Source organism: Anopheles aquasalis, chromosome 2, assembly GCF_943734665.1.
Source record: "Anopheles aquasalis chromosome 2, idAnoAquaMG_Q_19, whole genome shotgun sequence".
Taxonomy (NCBI): domain Eukaryota; kingdom Metazoa; phylum Arthropoda; class Insecta; order Diptera; family Culicidae; genus Anopheles; species Anopheles aquasalis.
In genome coordinates, this window is record NC_064877.1 from 73,503,287 (window position 1) to 73,520,646 (window position 17,360).

General features: G+C 45.8%; 5 protein-coding genes across 5 annotated transcripts in view; 3 read left to right on the forward strand and 2 right to left on the reverse strand.

The window, feature by feature from the left end:
• Positions 1-297: 297 nt before the first annotated feature.
• LOC126569610 (uncharacterized) lies at positions 298-1,240 on the forward strand. The gene is made up of 4 exons (XM_050226831.1): positions 298-386; positions 470-625; positions 711-968; positions 1,032-1,240. The coding sequence occupies exons 1-4, from the start codon at positions 312-314 to the stop codon at positions 1,086-1,088; spliced, it is 546 nt and encodes a 181-aa protein (XP_050082788.1). The 5' UTR covers positions 298-311; the 3' UTR covers positions 1,089-1,240.
• A 116-nt stretch (positions 1,241-1,356) lies between these two features.
• Positions 1,357-2,530, forward strand: LOC126573028 (estradiol 17-beta-dehydrogenase 8). The gene is made up of 3 exons (XM_050232810.1): positions 1,357-1,511; positions 1,609-2,229; positions 2,302-2,530. The coding sequence occupies exons 1-3, from the start codon at positions 1,472-1,474 to the stop codon at positions 2,382-2,384; spliced, it is 744 nt and encodes a 247-aa protein (XP_050088767.1). The 5' UTR covers positions 1,357-1,471; the 3' UTR covers positions 2,385-2,530.
• Positions 2,506-16,603, reverse strand: LOC126573009 (serine/threonine-protein kinase ATM). Its single transcript, XM_050232771.1, has 19 exons — positions 16,494-16,603; positions 11,813-12,313; positions 11,526-11,743; positions 11,081-11,455; positions 10,863-10,999; positions 9,263-10,797; positions 8,679-9,191; positions 8,327-8,607; positions 7,289-8,245; positions 7,096-7,221; positions 6,935-7,033; positions 6,720-6,873; positions 6,351-6,643; positions 6,160-6,281; positions 4,726-6,079; positions 4,127-4,662; positions 3,425-4,064; positions 2,986-3,356; positions 2,506-2,919 (listed from the first exon to the last, which is right to left on the reverse strand). Exons 2-19 carry the CDS (start codon positions 12,291-12,293, stop codon positions 2,556-2,558), a joined length of 8,556 nt encoding a protein of 2,851 aa, XP_050088728.1. The 5' UTR covers positions 12,294-12,313; positions 16,494-16,603; the 3' UTR covers positions 2,506-2,555.
• LOC126577041 (protein PAT1 homolog 1-like) lies at positions 12,635-16,303 on the reverse strand. Its single transcript, XM_050238436.1, has one exon. The coding sequence runs from the start codon at positions 15,949-15,951 to the stop codon at positions 13,267-13,269; it is 2,685 nt and encodes an 894-aa protein (XP_050094393.1). The 5' UTR covers positions 15,952-16,303; the 3' UTR covers positions 12,635-13,266.
• Positions 16,604-16,936: 333 nt separating the features above from the next.
• LOC126573026 (uncharacterized) overlaps positions 16,937-17,360 on the forward strand; it is a 2,908-nt gene continuing 2,484 nt past the window's right edge. The window contains exon 1 of the mRNA XM_050232808.1: positions 16,937-17,360. This exon is cut by the window's right edge and continues 2,484 nt beyond it. Coding sequence (XP_050088765.1) covers positions 17,029-17,360 — 332 coding nt within the window. The 5' untranslated portion in view covers positions 16,937-17,028.

Here is a 17,360-nt window from a genome sequence, read left to right on the forward strand (position 1 = left end):
ATTGATCTTCCAATTTTCTTATCGGTATTCAACTAAGCGCTTACGATTCCGATCACTCAAAACTAACATCAAGCCCGACTGACACTAACATTGTAGTTATAGGAACACAACTTTTCCGTTTCATTTGTCGCCATACTAACGCATGAATCGCACTCATTAAACGTAATCTGATAAATGTTGCTACTAATCACGCAAGACAAACAATAATCCATGATGGAACGCCCAACGGATACGGAAATGAATCTATTCGTATAAATAAGGGAGAGTGGTCAGCCTTTTCCCTGCAGAACCGCAGACAGCCCGAAGTAACGATGTCGCCATCCGTGAGTGCAATCGCACTACTGTGCGTCCTTTCGCTCTTTCAAACCAGACACATTTCGGCGTGTGTAAGCAGCGGCCAATAGACCAACCACGTGCGCACCATACGTACAACACGTTAACCGATTTTCGCTTCCATTCCTCCCCATAGAACGGTGGCTACAATTTTATTATCCATCAAATCGAAAACTGTGCTGGAAAGGGGCAGGTCATCACGATTGATCCGAAATCCACCGTCACGCTAATGGAAAACTGCTCGGTCAAGTCCAAGTCCACCGTCACTACAACCGGTTTTAAACAGGCAAACGTAAGTGCCGCAATGTTCATCCTCGCAGTTGCACAGGGGCATGGATTACAAGTGTATAATGTTGTTTGTCTCGATTGAGCGTTAGATGGAGGTGACGGTGACTAAGAACGGCCTGCCGGTGGTAAAGGAGACGGTCGATCTGTGTGCCAGTCTAGAGGATGCGGCCAACAACAAGGAAGCGATGGAAATCATTACGATGTTCGGTGTACCGGATCACTGTCCGGTAGAGGCGGGTACCGTGAAGACAGACGAAAACCAAACGTATAGCTTGGAGAAGTACAAACAACATCTGCTCGTTGCACAGGGACGCTCCATTATCGATGTGCTCATTAAGCACGATAAGGTAACGTGTGGTCATAGTTGAATGTATGAAAACCGTGAAATATCCTTGGTTAAATCCTTCCAGGGCGAAAGCTGCTTCAAGATAGACCTGGAAGTAGTGGCTCCCAATCTGTTGGGTTAATCCGCATAGCAGTTCAATAAATATTAGTTTAATCGCCTGGCGAGAACAGAGCTCTAAATTGAATTCTTTCCTTAACATTAACCATCATTGCATGATTTCAACATTTGATCCTGCTGCTAGATAGAAACTATAATTTAAAATGTGAATAAACCGTTCGTGCTGGCGCACACGGCCGCTCATATCGTGCTGCTTCGCTTCGTAGGCAACACACGAACGCAGGCGCGACTAAATCATCTGGCTGGCGACTTTATCTGTCACATCGCGCGCCCCACAGCTCACACAGTTTTGTTTGTGTTCTCAACGTGACCGCTGCGATTCGGTGTTTGTGCGATTTGTTTGTTTAGTTTTCTATTGTAGTTTGTTGTAATCTCTTATCCTCAACGATGCCATCACCTCTCGCCGGCAAGCTTGCACTAGTTACCGGTAAGTGTTGAGGAAGGATAAAGCGTCAGGATCGGCCAGAACAGCAGCGCATACGAAATCCCACCTGGAACGATTATGTAAAACCATCTCATCGTAGGAGCGGGCTCTGGAATTGGACGAGCGACGAGCCGTCTGTTATCACGGGATGGTGCGATTGTCATTGGAGTCGACCGTAATGGGCAGGCAGCACAGGAAACGATAGCGAATCTTACGGCGCCCGGTGTGGATCATGCTGCCTTCGAGATGGACGTAAGCTCGGGTGACAGTATCGATGCGGTGCTGGGTAGCTTGCTGGAACGGTACAAGCGACCCCCGACGGTGGTCGTTAATGCGGCCGGCATAACCAGGGATAACTTTCTGCTGAAAATGCCGGAGGCAGATTTTGAAGCTGTCATCGACGTGAATCTGAAGGGTACCTGGTTGATGCTGCAGCGCTTCGGACGTGCCATGATCGATCACGGGCTGGCCGGATCGATGGTGAACGTTTCCTCGATCGTCGCACGGACCGGTAACATCGGACAATCGAACTACTCACCGAGCAAGGCTGGTGTTGAGGCTATGACCAAGGTGGTGGCACGTGAATTCGGCAGGTACAACATCCGCGTGAATGCGGTTGTTCCCGGTTTCATCCAAACGCCGATGACGGATACCGTGCCGCAGAAGGTAAAGGACATTATGATTATGCAGTGCGCTTTGCGTCGCTTCGGTCAACCGGAAGGTGAGCAGGGTAGCGATCGAGTTACTATCTGGAGTCAGTTAGATAATTGTGGATTTTGTGTTTTTCTTTCAGAAATTGCGGAAGTAGCTGCTTTTCTTGCATCGGATAGAAGCAGCTACGTTAACGGTACATCTATTGAAGTGACTGGAGGTTAACATTACAGTCAACGGAAGAGTCATCTTGCCCTATTCGGATGTACAGGTCAATACCATTTTCGTTATCCTTCTGAACCATGCTACCTCAACTCGATTTTTAAGAACCTTTCTGCACAGCGAAAAGGAAAATAAAGTAATACTTCTATTGTTATCGCGCAACACAACATAGTTTCATAGATAAGGTTGGAAGCCGTGGAACAGCTGGCACAGGTTCCGGTCGTTGGTAGCGGCGAAAATCAGCTTTTGAACCTGTCCTTCGATCGAGATGTACTTATCATCTTCCATACCCTCCAACTTCTTCGTCACCAACATCAGGGCACGCTCCGCCGTAACGTTGACATCCGATGTTTGTTGCACGTAACGCATTTCGTTGCAGCCGGTGGAGTCCGGTTGCGAATCCTGCAGCTGGCGCTGGTTTGCCCTTTTGTTCGACAGCACATTCCAGGAGTAGAGCGGATCGTGCAACAGCACCTCCAGTATGGTAATAATCGGAGCTTGGTTGCTCCTGAGCACTTCCATCGTTTTCTCACAAGACCTAGCAATGGTAACTGCAGGTTAATACCCTTGAGTTCTTATTAGCAGATTACCACCATTGACTTACTTTTTGAAAACACCCTCAACCCCGGTCATCCCCATACCGTCGACGAGATCGCGCGTCAAACGGAATGGAACGGTTTCCGGTGTTGGTAAATTTTTGCCTAACTCGAACGCAATTCCAAAATCGATGTGAATTACCTCAGCCGTCCGCTTGTCGATCAGGATGTTCTGCACGTGCCGATCACCGATACCGAGGATGTAACCAATCATCGAGCTCGTAGCGACACTCTTCACGTACTTCTGGCGACGCGCGAACCAATCGCCTGGCTTGAGATAATGCTCGAGGAAGTAATACCGAAAGACCGGTTGCAACCGCTTACAAATACTGCGATAGTTGTTCAGCTTGTCGTCGAACGTCTTCCCCGGTTGAGCGTTCTGCCGGAGTAAGTATGGAATGGATTATTCAATGATCTCACATGTCCCTCTCTTCTTGTTGCACTTACCTCTTGGAAGCGTTTGCGTGCCTCCGATGGATCATAATCTTGCGGGCGATACTTTTTGTGACCACTTACCATCCACACACCAATCGGTATCGTATTTTCACACCACTCCAGTATGCCGCTCTGGCGCGATAGTGGAACAACCTTATATGTCCGTATGGACAGCTGCCTCCGTGCCGTTTCTTTGTCGTGGCGCAGCAAAACGTTTATAATACCAAACACTTGCTGCATTACCGCATCCTGACGCATATCGTCTTTGCCCTTCAACAACTGCGTGCGCACCTTCCCATCTGCGCAAAGACACTTGAGCTTTTTCGGAGCATTAATGCCACCGACACCGATGATAGTTTGCTCCCATTTAACAATACCTATTATCGCGTTCTTATAGTCACCCGTTTCGCTCACACGAAGCCCAACCGTGGGACAGTGAATGCTTTCTAGATCCTTTAGCGATCGTAGCTTGTCCTTGCTCGTCATATTGTACTGTTGAAAACTCGCACTCCCAGAAACATTCTTGTTCGCCAGCTCAATGAGCGCCTGGTTCATACGATCCATCTGCTCGATAATTGGGCGCACATCCGATAACTTCAAGAGATCACCGTACAGCTTTTTTGCACCCATAAGACGATCATCGCGTGAAACACTAAAATGGAAGAAGCGTTAATCAGCGTTGATGAACATCGTTGGTGCGTCATTGCCACTTACTCAATGCCACTTTGGTCCTTGAATGCGTGTAGCTGTGCGAACACGTATGGTAGCGTATGGTGCGGATGCGCTAGAGTACACCGTACCAGCGTACTGTGTACGATGGCACCTACTGATGATTTCGTGCTCAATCTTGGAGCCAGCTGTGGTAGAACGGGAACGAACTTGAATGATGGAATGGCTTGTATTCTGTCATTCATCATCTGCTGAACACCGGCCTCATGCAGATTATTTAGCCACAAAGCTATAATACGAAAAATTACAAAGTCGCTCTCAATCGTACTCTGTCCGCTATAGTCTATATAATACTGCAAGGCCATCAACAGATAGTTTCGACGGTCTTGTTCCACTCTTTCCACTTCTTTTTTATCGCGTTGCATGTTCTTTTGCATCAACGCCGCGAGCCTCCTCATATCACGTTGTTCCTTGTCCGCCGCTTTGGTCGCTTCCAGTTTTAGTTGTTCTAGCTCGTTCTCCATTTTATTAATATTATCACGACGCATTCTCCATTCCTGTGACTTGCAGTACTTGCTTAGCTAAAAGGATAAGGTATACAAATACTTGAAATTTTTTTTTTTATCAAACTGTCATATACGTACCCGAACAAACTCACGATCAGCGTATTTGGCCACCGTGTGTACAACTGTAAAATTACGGTCACTTTCGAAGCACCGATGACTATACGGAACCATACTTTGGACAACCTTTTGCGCGGACCAGTCTCCTTGTGATTTAAGTTGTCGTACAAATAGTAGTGATTTGTCAAAAAAGTCGCTGCGCAGCGTTACCAGCTCTTTGGAATCACTTTCCGCTTGGAACTGACCATGTAGGCGCAGGGCGACGGCATTGACCATTTTGTCGCAGTACTGTTTATTCTCCAGTACGTCCATGGCACGATCACATGCCAGCTTATGATTTCCCATGCCCCAGTTCAGTTGCGCATCCTCCAGCAGTACAATCGCCTGAGCATTGGCCGGTAGATGGACCGTCTCGATGAGTGCTAGATTGCGCAAGGCACAATCATGCAACCCACGCGAGCGTGACTCGTGGATCAGTAACAACAGCGTATTACACATGGCACCGAGTAACCAATTTTGTTGAGTCCGACCAACAGTCGTCTGCAGAATTGACCATCGCTGTGATAGTATTTGCTCCTGCAGTTCAAACTCACTATACGGCAGAGAGTCCTGTTGGTTCCACTTATCTAGCAGATCCTGCTCACAATCGATTTGCTTTTGAAATAGAATTTCACCGAAATCTTCAATTTGCCCCAGTTGCCTCAGGCGACACAGAGTGGTGTAGATGTGTTTCATCGATTCCGTGCTCGTATGTTTCAACAGTTCAGCAATAGCTCGCCGCGCCTCCGAAATAGCACTCTCGGCAGCTAGTTCATCCTTAAGCGTTAGGCTTTTCAACGCTTTATAATGCGAACGTTCAAACAGCTTGTCTGCCACTGCTGGGCCACATTGAACGATCGAAGGATCAGCGTTTTCACTAATATCAATTGCTGCGGACCAATCGGCGAGCCGCCAGGCGCATTCGTAATCAATCTCCTTCTCATTTTGGTTAAAGTACCGCGCCAAACCATAAAGACTGGAGTCCTTTAGCAGTTGCAAGGTGATTGAGCGATCGACGCCGATGTCACCTGGATTGATAAGACTTCCGCTAGCATCCCGAAACACGAGGGCACGGTTGTACTTTTGCTCCAACTGATAGTACTCTGTACGCTCAGTGCGCGGATTGAGAAACTCTTTCACAGCATCGTTTACACCGATGGCTATATGGGAGGATCGCATGATCTCCATAAGTTGGCGATCATTCTCAGCGCTTCTTTTTTTGTCTAGACTGTGATGCCAAAGCTCACAATAGATGATGGATTTAAAATGAGCCTGACAGTAGCGGGCGGCGTTTGCTATTTTCAGATAGTCCAAATTAATCCTGAACTGAGGAAAACTGTACATACGAAAGAAAGAAAGAAAGAGTTCCAGCCGATAAAGTCAGCTTAAGAATGCGGTGAAATAATCGATACTCACATTTCATTGTTGATTCGGACACATTCAACCACCGTCAGCATCAACTGTATCGATTTGGAATCATTAAATAGAACGTAACCGTCTTGCCCGTTGACAGTGAACATGGCAAAAAAGTTATTAATCTAAAAGAATGAAAAGCATTTATAGATAAATTGAACAATTCCTTTCAAATGGTCAACAATTCAACTCACGAAACGACCAATTTCCTTGTTTACCGCATCTTTACACAATTTCAGCGAAGCTTGAATCAGCAACGGAACTAGTTTTTCGGCAAACCCTTGATCGTACACGACCAAAACTTTAAGCATTTCATTCCTTAAAAATTTCAATAAAATGGTGCACACTTGCTCCACAAAGGAATGATAACCAATGCATTTTTTAACGAGAGAGGAAGTCAATTGTGGGACGCTGCCTTCGCAATAGCTAAACAAGGATACTTCGGCTGTTGATTGTCCGCGAAATATGCTCATGGTGGGTAGTTTGGCTGCAAAAACATAACGCAAAACGAAGTTCCACATTATCATTGAACCGCTAACGGGAAATGTTATGCATCATCTCACCAACAGCCGAATGAAACGTTTTTCCGTGCAGCAGTTCGTAGGCAGCGAGCGAGGCATTACGACCGACGGTAACATTCTTACTAGTAAGCATCTCATCAAGCTCGGTCAATATGATCTCGGCACACCTTTCCACAGCGTTGTCAAATGTGTCAATCTGTCGAGATTGTAAAATTAAAAATGAAATGGTATTTTCTATTATATACGCTTCTACTAACCGTTTCGTAGACAATCGATTCAACATCTGACTTCAGCTGCATGGATTTCAGATCGAGAGGTCCTAGCTCCCCCAGGCACCTCATAGCTTCGATTGATTTCTGTGGATGTGTTGATAACGAGTTACTAGCGTGCTGAATGTTTCTCCTTCGCAACTTTTTACCTTATCAAAACTAGAACTACGAACAACATCCAGCAGCTTGAAAACAAGCGGATGCAGAACACTCTCATCGCCCGAAGATCCGATCTCCTTGCAAAGATCATTCAATTCGTTGCATTTGTTGATGATCTACAATAAAGGCAAAGATTTACACGAGTGATCGATGTGCCAGTCTCTATATAACCAAGTCTCTTACCACAAGCCTAAGAGCAGCAAGATCTTCGTAACGCAGGTAAGGCAGTTCCAGTAACCCGACAATTTCATCCTTCAAGGAGCAAACCGCGCTACCGTGGCCTTGTGTTTTGTGCAGCTCAATAACGGTACGCAGCTCAGCAAAACGATCATCGGCGGGGAAATAATTGAGCTTCGCTATTGCTTCCGGATACAATTCCGATTGGTCGACGATGAGAAAACGGAGCAGTGCAAGGCAATTTCCGGAAAGTTTTGAAGCACTATCCAATACCTCTACCTCCAGCAGAGACGATGCAATAAAATGTAGATGTATGGAGAGAATTGCATGTGCCTTTGCAGAGAATAGCTTCAGCACACGCTCGAAACAATTCACGATGGCTAAGCGGAGTCTGGGTACAGTGCTCAGTAAGTTACCGAGGAAGTATATCACTTCGCGGACGAGATACTTGGCAAACGATCCGTTGCTCTGTTGATCAATGTACTCTCGCAACTGTTCCACCACGGTAACGTACTGCAACAAATGAATTACCTTTTGTTGCATTTCTTCGCTACCCCAAAGCCACCGCTTCACATGGGACAGCAATCGTTCGACTAACGATTGTCTGCTGTCCTGGCAGAGGTAACTAAGTAGCGGAACCGTCGCCGTGGTTCCATCTGCTTTCAGAATCTGTTGCCGTAAGTAAACCATTGATTGGGAGTAATGGATGTAGCTAACGGACTGATAATCATCTTTGTACCACGCAATCTCCTGTTCGAGAAGCTTTTCCAATTCATTTGCATCCTTCATTCGATATATGAGATGCTTCATAACATCAAATAGCTGCGATTTTAAGTCCATCTTGCGCAGGAACGGAGTCAGAGCTTTTTGTACCTGGTTGGCGATGGTCTCGTATTTCGGTGCCAATTCCGCGCACTTAGCCAACCAGGGAAGTAGGAATGCTAAACTGCGAGGTAAGATTAGCTGAAGAAGCAGACATTGATCAGGAAATGGTGTTCACATAACCGTCATGCGCAGGAGAAATCAACTTCTGCCATTACTCACTTTTGTCATGGCTTCGTACTCTACACCGATTACCGACTGGCAGAACGACTGGAAGCGATCAGGATGCATGCAGAGCATTGCAAACGCTATACCTTTGCGGTGCATTTGTACGAAATTTTCAATCGATCCAGAGGCACCAGTCAGACGACAGGGGAAATCTTTCAGGCTGTAGTCCTTCGCAAGCCAAACATCCAACAGACCGTCTATGTTTGTCTGGGCAACCTTGACGATTTCAATACGACTCACAACGCTCACATGACGTATCAGCGTAGCTACTTTGGCTGCATAGCGAAATAATAGGCTATCTTTAAAAAGGAAGGAAATTATCCACACAAAAGAATTCTGCACATACCATCTCTCAATTTCCCATGCAAAGTCAACAGAATGAAGTCTTGAAGGGAGCGTCTCCTGAGTTCATAGCAAACGCGAAATGTAGCCAGCAGCAACTGCAGCAAACCGCTCACTGCATTCGTCCGTTCGTCTAAATCGTTGATGCTGCTAATCACCTCGAAGTCCACCAATTCATACAACATGGTCAGAAAATTATAGTAGCTTCGCGATACCTGCGCATCTTTACCGTACACCCAAGCGGAATGGAAAATGTGTAGAAAGTTTCGCACAACCTCCATCTTGATGCAGTAGCAAGAGCTGTTTAGAAGAGGCACTAGCCCGGTATATAGCTGCTCGTGCATCGGTTGCTCAAAGTCTAGCGGATAGGCTCGGAGTAAATGCTTAATCTGGGCAATTATTTTGCCCTGTAGCTCGGCAGAATAGATATGCTGTTTACATTTCTTCACGAATGAATTGAGCACGATGGTCACGTTTTTTATCATGGATTCATATGGGCTTACAAACCGGACGAGATCTGTAAAGACAGGATTTATTTTAGTACAATCTAATACCACCTATCCTAGCGGAAACGGAGCACACACTTACCGGCATACAAATCTATGATTTCTTCCGTTATGCCCGCATTCGTGTGATGTACCTTACACACACTAATCAAATGTTTCAGCACCCAATCGGCTACAATCTCGTTTGATGGATGACGAAGCAAGATACGACATAGATCGAAAATATAAAACACGTCCAAGCTGCTGTAAACGTTTAGTTCAAGATGTTCTAGCATATCATGCACATCTGCGGCAAGCACAGCCCCTTCATACTGCAGATAATGGATCATGGTGTGCAAGTAGCATCGATGAACATGTTGCCCAGTCGGTAGTTGATCCAGGGTGATGCGCTCTACATGTTCTGAATCGTCGTGGGGTTCTAAGTCGATATGATTTCTGCACCACTTCAGGATGGATGAGATATCGGCTGCTTGTAGCACTATTGCAACCGCAGGATGATATGGACCTCGGAAGATGGCCAGCAACCGTTCACCAATAATGGTAGCTTCGTTAGTGCAGAACGAAGGATCATGCTCCAGCAACCGTTGGAAGCCCATGTTGAGCAGCTGTAGTTTGAGTAATACCTTCTTAATCACTGGGAGTCGTCGAAATTGCTCATTTGTGTGGGCTTGATGGTGCATCAGAATGTTGAAAATTTGCATATAGAGTTCCAGGTCGTAGCACATGTCTTCCAGAAGCGGTGCATTAACCATTTTGTCCTCTTCGGGCAGTACATTCTTATCGAAATTCAGATAACTACACAGACGATCGAATAAGGCCTCATTCACATTGTACGTAACCAGTGGTCCTGCTTCGATTTCCTGCTCAGCCTCTTCCGACATAATCAACTGATCCACATTCTGAAGCAGTAGCCTTCGTTCGAGCAGCCGCAAGTGGCGATCACCTTCGACGTATTCTTCTGTCAGCAAACCGGAACATAGAAGATGGTGGTCGTCGATTTGTGGTTCATTACCAACATGTTTGGTCACCACAGCCAGGACGGAGATATTTGCGAGCAGCTTCGTATTCAACCGTATCTTTCCGTGAATAATTTCTTTTTCTTTTCCAGGGCCAAGGTACAGATAATCGAACATTTTTTTCAACACTTCATCCTTACCACCCGATAAGCAGTCAATACCGGACAACTTTTCCAGAATAGACTGCAAACAGCTAGCACTGGCATTGGTCTTTTTGATGGCATTCGAGTAAAAACCTTCTAGTATTGTATCATGCAGTAAATCAATGCTTGGATACTTGCGGTATCGAATCAAAAGCTGCATTAGTCTACAGCTTTCCTCGGCAATGGCCAATGATGTACTGGAGCTAGACCGACAGGCGGCTTTGAGAATCATGCTCCACAAATCACCGCAAAACTGTGCATCGCCCATTGAGGAACGGATCATCCGTGTTTCTTCATACTGTAACAATGCCTCGCAGCAACGGTAGAATGCTCGATGCTGCTCGACAGATTGTACTGCAGGTTGTAGTTCGCTCAGCTGCTGCAACAGCGGCTGAAAGTCTTCCGGTTGTAGTGGTTCCATGCAATGTCGTTCCAGAAGAAGCGAAAGAATTATTAACCTTGAAAACCAAGAAATAAAATATGCGATACGCGATTACAATTAACAACAAACATTAAAACTCACCAGCACATGTTATTCGGACTGGAGGTCGTGTTAGCAAAATCCATCAAGCTTTGTAGTTTCCTACATTTTTTAGCCCTTTTTGACGAAGATTCTCCACTCTCTTCGTTTACCACGCATCCATTTTCATCCCAATAAATCTTGAAGAAATGATATGATATAAAAAATGGAAAAAAGTTATAGATGTACACATGGATCGATCTTCAACAACAACTAACTACCGTATAGCACAGTCTAGCAGCAAAATCAAGGAATCCGTCCACAAATTTCATTTCTCGTTCCGGAGTTGTATACTTTGGAGCGTAGCTCCTCGACAGTAGTTCCTTCAGTTCCGCCGAAACAATGGAGAATAACTGGCGCAACTGTTTGCTTCGCTCTTGCGGAACGATTGAAGGAGCAGGCAACTCGTCCGTCAGTCTATCGTCCTGCACTGGCCGAAGATTACCTCCTGGGCTATCAAGTATCAACGAAAGGTGCATTAAGCGAAATAGAACAATTTTCTGTTCATCCGCCATCTTGACTTCGTATGCCTTCACAAGGTATGGTTTTAGGGAGGATACGAAAGTCTGCGCTTTTACCCTGCCATCCACAGCAACCTGAAGCGAATAATGAATAAGATCGAATGTGTGCACATCGTTGCAAATATTGGAAATTACTTTAACTTACGGCCTGCACTACATGCAATGCAATTCCGATCAGTTCATGCATGCTTTTGTTCTTCTCAGTATGGCGAATTTGTTCCATCAACCGAGGAAAATAATTTGCCAGGAACGTGGTTTTAGAGCAGTTCCCGAGGAATTTGCGAATAGCCAGAGAAAGACATTGAAGCACTTGTTTTCCCAGTTGGACATCATCCAGCAGCACGAAGCACTTATCAATTAGAGCTGTAATGGAGAAAGAAAATAAATCTAATAAGTCTAGATGCTACAAAGGACATCATCAAGGCCACTTACATCGCCAATGCTCGTAAGAAATGGTTGTAAGATCCCACTTCACTCCCAGCACGTGCTTTTGTATTAGCTGTACGAAACAAAGCCCAAAATGCGTCCTGATAGCATCATCCTCAAGCCCTTGAAGTGCGTAATCGATCAATTGTTGGAATGTAAGACGGGCCGCATCTCCCAGCATGGCACACTCGGCTATTTTGTGTATGAGCACGACATAATCGTCGTTTTTGCCCTTCACAGTAGCACTGGTGGAATGGGCTTGCTTTAGTATGCTGTGGTAGGTGGCATCGAATACATCATTCCAACCCGTTTCAAACTGCTCCGAGTCGATGTAGGATGAGAACTCTTCGGTACGACCGTTCGCAATCATCAGCATTCTACTGACAGCTTTCTGGCGAACGGTTACCTTATCCGAACGCATTTCGACCAGCAGCATGCAGACATCTCGGTCCAGAACACTCAAAGTACTATTAGACGTCTGGGACATGGTGACGATAATATGATCTCCTGCAACAAATAAAAAAAACGTGTTATTCATGAAGTTCTTAAAACACTAATAGACTCAATGACGAATTACAAAACAAGGATTTCGGAAATCACACTCAGATCATAGTTCAGTTCTCTTCATACTTGCAGTTTATTTCTGTGAAACAATTCATTTGCTTACATCTCTCTAAAAGCGTTAAGAGCGTGTAAGAAGCTAAACACTTCCTATCTACAGCTAGTATCTCTTCAATTCTACATCACCAAAGATGTTAACGTAAACACAACATTATTACCAATATCAAATTCAGTGTAGTGTGCTGAATAGGAATTTGGAAAACGAACATTTTAATCCGAAGAAAAACACCTATACCTGTTGTTTACTAATTCGAAAGCGCCAATCTATGAAACTTTCAATTAAATCTCCCTATCGCCCCCGATTTCAGTCCATAGTAGTTTCATTCACCCCTTTTAACCAACTCAAGGGACATCTTGATATTGATTTGATTGCGTGCTGAGAATGTAACATTACCTTTCCGTTAATTTAAATTCATCAACCTTCGGTTGCTCCGGATCTCCAACTAAATCACATCATATCACATCTGCGAACGATCGCAAATAGCTTATTTACATTTAAACCTTTGGGTTTTTAGGTGGTTTTGTTTTTGTTTTAGTGGGTTTTGGCTAACTCAAGCCAACATAGAGATTCCTGCACACACACAATACAATGATAAATCATTGCAATAATAGGATTAATAAGTAGGCAAATGACAGATCATTTACTTCTAAAGCCAAGGCACAGAGTTTACTAGCAGAGTTTAAGTTCAAAACATTTTAACATTTTGCTACGAAATGTTATTTCACCGGTTGTTTTCCTTTTTAATAACCTACATAAGACACTAATCATCATTTCAATGTAAACAGACATTGAGCAAGAATTCAAAGCATGGCTATCGAGTGCCTAATATCTTATTCTGCTAATTTCGACCACTAGCATTTCCATTATTTTCATTCGCTGTGGAACTTATGAAGTCCAGTAGATCGGATCCATCAATACGAGAACCAAACCGTTCGAAATGCACACGTAGGGTGTGCACGATATTGCTGTCGGGTCGCATCCTTATGCTGCATTCGAGCGGCACAGCATCGGTGATGGCCTTCAGCACATGCTCGAGAAATGCCACCCATTGCTCCTGGTCGCTGAATTGGATGTTGTGCGGATTGCGCCCATAGATAAGCTCCACCTGAAAGATGATGCAGACGATGGACGACATAACGAAATTGCAGTCGCGGATCGATCGAAGCACGCAATCGTTGTCGATGCTTTCCGATATGCGTAGCAGATTGAGCATCTTGCTGTCCCGAAGCTGACACTCAAATTCGTCGAACAACCCAACGAGAAAACCACCGGCATCAACACGATCGCTTCGTCGAAGGAATGGTACAGCCTTGAAGATCATCATCCACAGTGTCCAACGGAATGAATGATTCCGCAGCAGCGTTAGCACACGTCGTAGCAAGGTTTTTCCTTTCCGTACTCCCAATATGGCCGATATTGCATCCTGTGAAACGCTGGACACTAGCGCGTCTGCTAGCCCACTGAATGCGTGTTCATCAACATGCGGAATCGCATCGATAAGTTCTCCATCGCGTACCCTTTTCTCGTGCAACAATCGCGCTGCTTCGACGGCAAGGGGATTGCCCAAATCTTCCATCTTTAGCACCAGCGTGTAGAGATTTTCTATCAGTAAAAGTACGTTGCGAACCTTGCGCTGTATCAATGAAAATTCTGCAGTTGCTTTTGCTGTATTGGCCCCAGCCGATTGATCGCTTTCACCGTCCGTACTCATCTCGATAAGCTTCCGGGGCGTTGTGAAACTACCGGCACACACCTTGCCAAGGGAATTTTCACACCGTAACGGTGTGTTGGTGTCCCCAGATTCAGTTGCCACCTGCTTTCCCTCCAAACCATTGCGACAGTAATTGGCGCTTATCAAACAGAATGGATTTAGAACCATACCCATTGGGCCTAAGCTCTTCGCCAATTTCGACAGTGTGTCGGTATTGCACTGCGTCAAAGCAGTCCGGTTGCTTTTCAATGCCGCCAATCGGTGCCTGTGCATCGTGAAATAGTAATCGCTATAGTACGGTATTTCGAGGTTTAGCTGAGCCCATTGTAAGCCAACCAGCCACAGCTTCTCTCTATTGCTCATTATGTTAGCGTATTCATCATAATCCCCTGCTTGCAATCCGTCACCAATGTCCTTTGGCCGTTGCTGTTGCTGGAGCGCTTCTTGTTGCTGTTGCAACGCTGCTTGCTGCTTGCTTTGATATGCATGAAAAAGCGGACTCTGCTGCAGCGATTGATTTTGACCGGCAACAGTCACCTGCCGGTTATGTGCAAGCAGTGGATGGTTCTGTTGAATCTCCTGCATGAGACACTGATTATATTGATTATTTCGCAACGCACTACTGGCGGCAAGTGCCTGAACTCTGGCGTTGTAGGTGTTTGGTGACCAAAGGAACGGAGAAGCCGGATGCCGAATCGGCACTACAGGAATCTGTGGCCTGTACGGGCTGCAAACCGTTGGGTATGCATATGGATGACCGAAGGCTGGATGCACCGTGAAGTTGTTCATTGGCGTAGAGATCGGCGTAGCCAGCATGTTATATGGCATGTATCTAACAGGAAGGCCCTCAAGGCCACGTGGTGGCAAAAAGCTTGGACCGGGTGCACAGCCACGGTATAATAGATTTAGGTTTGTTGCCTGTAGCTGTGCCGATACTAATGGTGTGCGCATTCCATGCGGGGACATTGATGGCAGCATCATACCAGGAATGCCAGCTTGGGGCGGATTCGTTCTATATTGCTGCTTTGGCATTGCCGGCGGAAAGGCATTTGGTTTCGAAAAATGTGGTGATGCCTGCAGATGGCTTTGATGTAGAATCTGCTGCTGTTGATGTGCGATAAGCTGCTGCTGTTGCAATAACAGGTGCTGCTGCTGTACCAACTGCTTCTGCTGTTGCTGCTGCTGGATGACGTTCCTCTCGATATCCTGAACGGAGAGCATAGTAACCAGTGGAGAGGGGATGTCTTGCAAAGGACGCGCGTTCTGACTGCCGGATGGGCCACTAGGCTGATACGAAGAGAGCTGGCTCGATGGTTTTGGGGTACTTTGTTTGATGGTACTGTCCCAAATCTTAGGATCCAACCGAAGCTTGCTCACCAACTCATCACCACTGCCGGCAACACCAGGACTGCTGCGACTGCTTGCCTCATCGTTCGTTTCGTAACAATCGAAACTACGCAGCTCCAGATCCAGATCGTAGTCATCGAACAACGTATCCGTGGCACTGCTTTGGCTCTCCCCATCCACATTGATGCCAGTAGCGGGGCCCTTTCTCTTCTGGCCGTCAAGCTCGAGGCGGACCAGTTGCTCGTGAAAGCATTCCCAGTCACCCTTATCTGCCGCACCGAATGTTTCATCGTTCAGAGCATCATACTTGTCGTCGTTCGCTTCGTCGGATTCTTCCTCATCATCAAAGTAGCGCAAGCGGATTCCCTCTAGAGTTCCGCCATTTGTTCCAGACTTGCTGTGTAGCGTGAGTTCACGTCCTCCTCCATCTTCGCTCTTCGTAGAGAAGCCCAAATACCAGTCCATGTTCAGCTGCTTCACACTCGCAACCGCGTGCCCATCGAATTAATTGTCTCTTGTGCTCTCGATAGAGGTGAACTCAAATCGATTGACCGATCAGCGGTATCCTTTTGCGAGTATTTTCTGATAAGGATTGACTTTGTGTTATCGCAGCACTGCACTCGCACACATACAAATAATATCCTGGCCAGGTGTCCTCCAGTAGATGTGGGGGTTCGTTCAGCGGAGCAACTTTCAACTCAACCTTTCACAGAGACAGCAGGAGGAGATCTTTGACCAACACGCCAAAGCTGGCTGAATGTTTTATCCCGATATCTTTTCATACTAAACCCGTCGCTTACATAGTAACCATCGAACAAACCGGCAACACCAGCGATATAATCCTGCGCCGCTAATCAATAATTTAATAAAGTTTTGACACTTGGCACCGGCAAATCAACGGACTCGGAACGAACATCACGAAATTCCCGCGAAAAATGAATCTCTTCGCGGAAAAACAAAAGGCTCTTGGCTTGGAAAATGGACAGAACAAAATGATATATACGTACCGACGTGAGCATTCAGAAGTAGCAACAACGCAAAGGCAACTGCGGGAAATGGAGATCAAGAGCGAAAGATTCTGTACGGCCTACGAAAACTTGAAAAAACCTTTTCTTTTAAAATCCTTCTCAATCGCTGCCGGCCCGCATTTGTTTTGAGTAAAAAAAAAAGAGAACAAAGAGAAAAAAAAAGAAGAAATGGATCAGCATGCCTTCTCCTACACTGTCACCTGGAAGACAAGTGTCATCCAACGGGTTTTATTTTCACTATTTTCCTTACTATTATTTTATTTTATTTAATTTAAATGCATCTTGCATCTTGAGATTCGCTTTTTATTTTATGTGAAAGAAAGAAGACACATTTTTCGTTACTTTCATCTGGTTTCAAAATAACGGTCAACTGTGGACACACACACACACGCACTTGGTTGACGCGTTTTGGCGCACAAGTCTCTGCTTCCTCCGTTGTTTGTTTTTAAGGTGGAGGTTTAAGTGAAAATATCTCGTCTTCTTCGTCGTCTTTTGCAAACAGCAAGCACCTGAAATGGCACCGCGAAAGAAACCAACGAAATCAACCAAGAAAGCGCCTGCACGAGCAGCGGTTCGCGAGGAATCGCCCGAGCCCGAACCAAGCCAAGCCAACCCAATACCGGAATTCCGACAGTTAACGGCCTCAGAAGTAGCTGGAGCGATGGGAAGCGAAACGGACAGCGATCTCAGCGAGGATGACCCCTCGTACTCAACGCAGTCGAAACCGAACTTTTCCTTCCTGCCCTCGCACAGGCATTCCAGCCCACGCAAGTCCAACCGCAACCGATCTGGAAGTAGCGATGCTGTTTCACAATCACCTACTGCCGGAACATCGCGTGCATCGAT

Coding starts and splice junctions, on each gene's coding strand:
- LOC126569610 (XM_050226831.1), top strand. CDS start 312: ATGTCGCCATCCGTGAGTGCAATCGCACTACTGTGCGTCCTTTCGCTC. Junction 626..710: donor CCGGTTTTAAACAGGCAAAC/GTAAGTGCCGCA, acceptor ATTGAGCGTTAG/ATGGAGGTGACGGTGACTAA. Junction 969..1,031: donor TGCTCATTAAGCACGATAAG/GTAACGTGTGGT, acceptor AAATCCTTCCAG/GGCGAAAGCTGCTTCAAGAT.
- LOC126573028 (XM_050232810.1), top strand. CDS start 1,472: ATGCCATCACCTCTCGCCGGCAAGCTTGCACTAGTTACCG. Junction 1,512..1,608: donor CAAGCTTGCACTAGTTACCG/GTAAGTGTTGAG, acceptor ATCTCATCGTAG/GAGCGGGCTCTGGAATTGGA. Junction 2,230..2,301: donor TCGCTTCGGTCAACCGGAAG/GTGAGCAGGGTA, acceptor TTTTTCTTTCAG/AAATTGCGGAAGTAGCTGCT.
- LOC126573009 (XM_050232771.1), bottom strand. CDS start 12,293: ATGTCCCAGACGTCTAATAGTACTTTGAGTGTTCTGGACCGAGATGTC. Junction 11,744..11,812: donor TTCTTACGAGCATTGGCGAT/GTAAGTGGCCTT, acceptor TCTCCATTACAG/CTCTAATTGATAAGTGCTTC. Junction 11,456..11,525: donor CATTGCATGTAGTGCAGGCC/GTAAGTTAAAGT, acceptor TATTCGCTTCAG/GTTGCTGTGGATGGCAGGGT.
- LOC126577041 (XM_050238436.1), bottom strand. CDS start 15,951: ATGGACTGGTATTTGGGCTTCTCTACGAAGAGCGAAGATGGAGGAGGA.